General features: G+C 36.3%; 1 protein-coding gene across 2 annotated transcripts in view; it reads left to right on the top strand.

Annotated features, from left to right (window-relative positions):
- The window catches only part of LOC107657805 (semaphorin-3F-like), a 52,190-nt gene extending 46,880 nt beyond the window's left edge, over nt 1-5,310 (top strand). The window contains exons 12-20 of one of the 2 annotated variants that reach the window (XM_016446052.1): nt 1-123; nt 229-451; nt 986-1,074; nt 1,265-1,306; nt 1,526-1,683; nt 1,811-1,878; nt 2,012-2,145; nt 3,566-3,996; nt 5,095-5,310. In XM_016446052.1, coding sequence (XP_016301538.1) covers nt 1-123; nt 229-451; nt 986-1,074; nt 1,265-1,306; nt 1,526-1,683; nt 1,811-1,878; nt 2,012-2,145; nt 3,566-3,996; nt 5,095-5,098 — 1,272 coding nt within the window. In that variant the 3' untranslated portion in view covers nt 5,099-5,310. Of the gene's footprint in view, nt 124-228; nt 452-985; nt 1,075-1,264; nt 1,307-1,525; nt 1,684-1,810; nt 1,879-2,011; nt 2,146-3,565; nt 5,060-5,094 lie in introns of those variants that run through there. The other variant, XM_016446060.1, reaches the window with a different exon arrangement.
- Nucleotides 5,311-6,000: the final 690 nt, after the last annotated feature.

The raw sequence follows: 6,000 nt of genomic DNA, 5'->3' as shown, positions 1-6,000 counted from the left end.
GTATGTGTGTATTCAATGGCTGATGTTCGCATGGTCTTCAATGGTCCTTTCGCTCATAAGGAAGGGCCAAACTACCAGTGGGTTGCCTACCAGGGTAAAATTCCTTACCCCCGACCAGGAACAGTGAGTGTCATCTCTAACATTTACTGTAATACATCATATGAACAAGATAGTTAATGTTGGACAGTCTTAAATGCTGGAATACAAATGTTATCCCTGTGACTTCAGTGTCCAGGAGGGACGTTCACCCCCAACATGAAATCTACTAAAGATTACCCTGATGAGGTTATCAACTTCATGCGCAACCATCCGACCATGTTCAACGCTGTTTATCCAGTCCACAAGCGCCCCCTAGTGGTCCGTACCAATGTGGATTATGAGTTCACCACCATCACAGTGGACCAAGTGGCTGCAGCTGATGGCAACTATGAAGTTCTTTTCTTGGGAACGGGTAAACTTGATACACATTTTAAGTAATATATTTATTTTATACATAAACAGTATACATACTGTGAGGTCTAATAGCCTTTTTATAAAGCTCTTCAGAAAAATGAAGGAAACTTTATTCACTCAAAAAGAATATTATATATTATAAAAAAGTGAAAAAAAAGTGAAAGTGACGTGACATGTGGCTAAGTATGGTGACCCATACTCGGAATTAGTGCTCTGCATTTATCCCATCCAAAGTGCACACACACAGCAGTGAACACACACACCGTGAACACACACCCAGAGCAGTGGGCAGCCATTTTTTTGCTGTGGCGCCTGGGGAGCAGTTGGGGGTTCGGTGCCTTGCTCAAGGGCACCTCAGTCGTGGTATTGAAGGTGGAAGAGAGCGCTGTACATTCACTCCCCCCACCTACAATCCCTGCCGGTACGAGACTCGAACCCGCAACCTTTTTTGGGTTACGAGTCCGACTCTCTAACCATTAGGCCACGACATAGTAATAAATAGCTCTGACTCCTATATTCTGGTCAATTACAGATAGAGGAACTATTCATAAAGTGATTGTCCTGCCCAGAGATGATCTACAGACTGAAGAGCTGGTGCTGGAGGAGGTTGAGGTCTTCAGAGTAAGATCCTCTTTTTTTATATTTCCATTACACTTTGTGTCAACATATTGAGAACAATATACTGTCTTTTTTATTATTAAAATGTATCTTTTATGTTATTATATTTCATAAAATTCTAAAATATATTTATTGTTATATACTATTTTAAAGTTTTTTTTTTCATAACATATAACTATAATTCTTATTACAGGTTCCAACTCCAATCACTACTATGAAAATTTCACCAAAACGGGTAAGCACAACATTTAAAAAAAAGACATTTTTAAATATTCATAGTAATAATATATAGTTTTAAAACTGATTATTCACATTGTTATTTAGCAGATGGTTTGATGCAAAGCAACTTACAAATATGGAACATATTCTTAACATATTCTTTGAATCGCTATATGATGTGTTTTGAATGATACTCTTCTAACTGTTCTTTTATTTCCCCTGTCTTCCTGTGTAGCAACAGCTGTATGTGAGTTCAGTGGTGGGTGTCACTCATCTGGCGCTGCACAGGTGTGATGTGTACGGAGAGGCCTGTGCTGACTGCTGCTTGGCCAGAGACCCTTACTGTGCCTGGGATGGAAAGTCCTGCTCTCGCTACTCAGCAAACCAAAAAAGGTGAGAGCTGCATGTGTGTAAATATCTTTATTATCAGATCATTATACTTAAAATACAATTTAATATAACCTGCAAGATTTGTTTGAATTCATTTCCTCCTTTGAAATTGGTTGTCTGAATCTTGTAGGCGGAGTCGGAGGCAAGATGTGAAGTATGGCAACCCTATAAGACAATGTAGGGGCTATAATTCCAATGGTGAGAAACCAAAAAAATACACTTAGTCTTAAGATTCTTTTAGTCTATTAAAACACACTTTGGAAGAAGTAAAAGACCTCCTTTTGATTTTGGTTATTGTTTTAGATGGTATTTTTGTTTTAATTCCTGCCAGCCAATAAGAACACATTGGAGACAGTGCAGTATGGAGTAGAGGGAAGCACAGCCTTCCTGGAGTGCCAGGCCAGATCTCCTCATGTGTCAATCAAGTGGCATTTCCAAAAGGAGAACAGCGATAGGAGGAGAGAGGTGTGTGGGACATAATGTTACACCATATGTGATGCAATTTTAAATCAACATTTTCTGTATGTTGTGTAATTTTAATGATGCAGTTTTTTTTTTGCCAGTGATATTATTTGCTTAATATAATCCTGTACACTACTGGTCAAATATTGAAAAATAATTTAGGTGTCTCTTATGTTCACAAAGGCTGCATTTAATTGATGAAATATACCATAAAATCAGTAAAATTGTAAAATATTATTACAATTTAAAATAACTTTTAGATTTTAATATGTTTTAAAGTGTAATTTAGTCCTGTGAAGGCAAAGCTGAATTTTCAGCAGCCATTCCTCCAGTCTTCAGTGTCACATGATCCTTCAGAAATTAGGTCACCCTTTATTTTAAGGTCCAATTCTCACCATTAACTACAACGTTTGCCTCAGTAAACTCGTAATTTGCTGCTTTTTAATACTTAGCAAGGTAGTTGTTAAATTTAGCTATTGGGTAGGATTAGGCATGTAGAATATGGTCATGCAGAATATGTGCTTTGTAAGTACTAATAAACAGCCAATATGTTAACAATAGGCATGCTAATAAGCAACTAGTTAATAGTGAAAATTGGTCCCTATGCTAAAGTGCTACCAGAAAGGATTGTAATAATATGCTGATTTGCTGCTCAAGAAACATTTATTATTATAATTAATGTTGAACATTTTGATGGAAACCATTAAACTTTTTTTTTTTCAGGATTCTTTGATGAATAGAAAGTTCAAAAGAACAGCATTTATTTTAAAATAGAAATCTTTCATAACATTATAAATGTTTTTGCCACTTTTCATCAATTTAATGCATCCATGTTAAATAAAATAATTTATATTATATTCAGAAATAATATATATATATATATATATATATATATATATTACTTACCCCTTACCCGTTTGAATGGTAGTCATTTCAACAGAAATATTAAGCAGCAAAAATTAGTTTTAACATTGAGAATTATAAGAAATATTTCTAAATTAGCATATTAGAATGATTTTTGAAAGATCATGTGACACAGAAGACTGGAGTAATGATGCTGAAAATTCAGCTTTGCCATCACTGGAATAAAATACATTTTAAAATATATTACAATAGAAAACAGTTATTTAAAATTGTAATAATATATCAAAATATTACTGTTTTTATGGTATTTTTCATAAAATAAATGCAGCCTTGATGAGCATATGAGACATGACATGAAAAAACATTAAATTTGTTCCAAAATTTTATTTTTTTTAAATTATGGATTTTGTTTTGACTTCATGCTTATTGATACATGTACTATGTGAATGAAACTATGACAAAAAATGATGACCATTACATAAAAAATATCCCTTTTCGCATTAATGTACATTTTAACCTAAAATCTTAATTTTTTTCCCCAACAACCTATGTATTTCAGATCCGTTCTGACGGGCGTGTCGTTCGTACGGAGCAGGGTCTCTTCCTGCGCTCTCTCCAGCTCTCTGATGGAGGGGTTTACCTGTGCACCTCCACTGAGAAGAACTTCAAGCACACACTGGTCAAACTTCAGTTGGTGGTCCTTTCCGCCCGCACCATCAACACCATCCAGACCGAATCCACCGCTCCCGCCGCGCCGCCTCTCCAGTCCAGCACCTGGACGCCCAGCGCAGAGCAGTACAAAGACCTGCTGACCATCCTCAGCCAACCAGAGATGGGCCTCATCAACCAGTACTGCCAGGACTACTGGCAGATGGGGGACGACCCCGCAGCTCACACACACAAGAAGAAGGACCTCAAGGAAGTACAGAAGGACCTCCGGAAGCCACGAAACAGGAGACACCACCAGGAGCAGAGCAGCATGGCTGAGACATGAGATGGAAAAACCCACTCCATCCAAATGAATGAGACTTGAGGTTGACCTCAAGGTCTTTGACTACCATTACACACAAACATATACCCGCAACCATTATGACCGAGGAGAAAATAAACAACCCATTTTTGAAAATTCATAGTATTTATTGTAGGCTGTACATAGTTAGATTCTGTGGATATCTTTGTATGGAAATAGCAAAAAAAAAAAAAAAGAGACAAAAAATGTTTTGTGTATAGATCTGTGCAAATATTTTGTTATCATTGTTACCTTTCTTCCAACATATTTATTACAACAGTATTCACATAATAACACACGTGACTGTTATGATAAAACTTTATGTATATAATGGGATAGTGGGACATTTGAAACTCTTGATGGACAGTTTGTCTGCACTTGATGTTTTGATACTGGAGGAAAGATGGGACTAAAGCCGTTTGCGGACTGTTTTAGCCGAGCACGTGTTCTCATTCTGCAGATGTACGGATAAAGAATTTCTACGTATATTTGGTGCATCTGAGTATTCTGTGACCTCCCAAAAGACTTCGAAAAACACTTTAATATCATCAGAAACTCATCTTTTAATCTTCTTGATCTTCCATATGTTGCTATGCTAATGTGTGTAAAATATAAAGTCGTTTCTGTGTGTTATACGTTTGGTTTATTATTGATTACAGCCTCCTGTACAGTATGTACATCACTTTTCTGTTCTTCTCATTTATATAAATATGTATTGCAGGCAAAGAATGTCGAAAAGCGGGGGGTTCAAAACCTGTCCATCTCTTTGCAAAGCAGAATTATTTAAAGTGTTGTTTTTAAATATGTACCTCTCCAGCCATTTTCAGTAATAAGCGTCCAAGCAAGCACCTCTAAACATTTAATAGGTAATCATTTGAAAGCATTAAATCATTTGGAACTAAACTTTAGGAGGCTTGTTTGAGTTTGCATGAATTGTATTTGTACTGTACAGATATGTAGTCAAATTCTGGATATTGCTGTGTTGCTGTATGGTCTTTGACATAATGAATCGAGAGAGAGAGAGAGAGAGAGAGACTGTTTTTTAAAGACAGTGGACTTCGCTGCAGCATGGCTGAGACATGAGACGGAAAAACATCCCACTCCATCCAAATGAACGAGAGTCGAGGCTGACCTCAAGGTCTTTGACTACCATTACACACAAGCGTATACCCGCAACCATTATGACCGAGGAGAAAATAAACAACCCATTTTTGAAAATTCATAGTATTTATTGTAGGCTGTACATAGTTAGATTCTGTGGATATCTTTGTATGGAAATAGAGCAAAAAAAAAAAGAAGAGCCAAAAACGTTTTGTGTATAGATCTGTGCAAATATTTTGTTATCATTGTTACTTTTCTTCCAATATATTTATTACAACGGTATTCGCATAATAACACCATGTGACCGTTATCATAAAACGTTATGTACATACCACTAACCGGATAGTTGGAATCTCTTAATGCACAGTTTGACTGCACTTGATGTTTTGATACCAGAGGAAAGATGGGACTGAAGCCGTTTGTACATTTAGCGGACTTTTTTAGCCAAGCACATGTTCTCATTCTGCAGATGTACGGCTAAAGAATTTCTACATATATTTGGTGCATCTGAGTATTCTGTGACCTCTCAAAAGACTTTGAAAAACACTTTATCATCATCAGAAACTCATCTTTTAATCTTCTTGATCTTCCATATGTTGCTATGCTAATGTGTGTAAAATATAAAGTCGTTTCTGTGTGTTATACGTTTGGTTTATTATTGATTACAGCCTCCTGTACAGTATGTACATCACTTTTCTGTTCTTCTCATTTATATAAATATGTATTGCAGGCAAAGAATGTCGAAAAGCGGGGGGTTCAAAACCTGTCCATCTCTTTGCAAAGCAGAATTATTTAAAGTGTTGTTTTTAAATATGTACCTCTCCAGCCATTTTCAGTAATAAGCGTCCAAGCAAGCACCTCTAAACATTTAATAGGTAATCATT

This window comes from Sinocyclocheilus anshuiensis, unplaced genomic scaffold (genome assembly GCF_001515605.1).
Source record: "Sinocyclocheilus anshuiensis isolate Anshui unplaced genomic scaffold, SAMN03320099.WGS_v1.1 scaffold2171, whole genome shotgun sequence".
NCBI classification, from domain to species: Eukaryota; Metazoa; Chordata; class Actinopteri; order Cypriniformes; family Cyprinidae; genus Sinocyclocheilus; species Sinocyclocheilus anshuiensis.
This window is presented reverse-complemented; position numbering and strand designations above follow the sequence as displayed.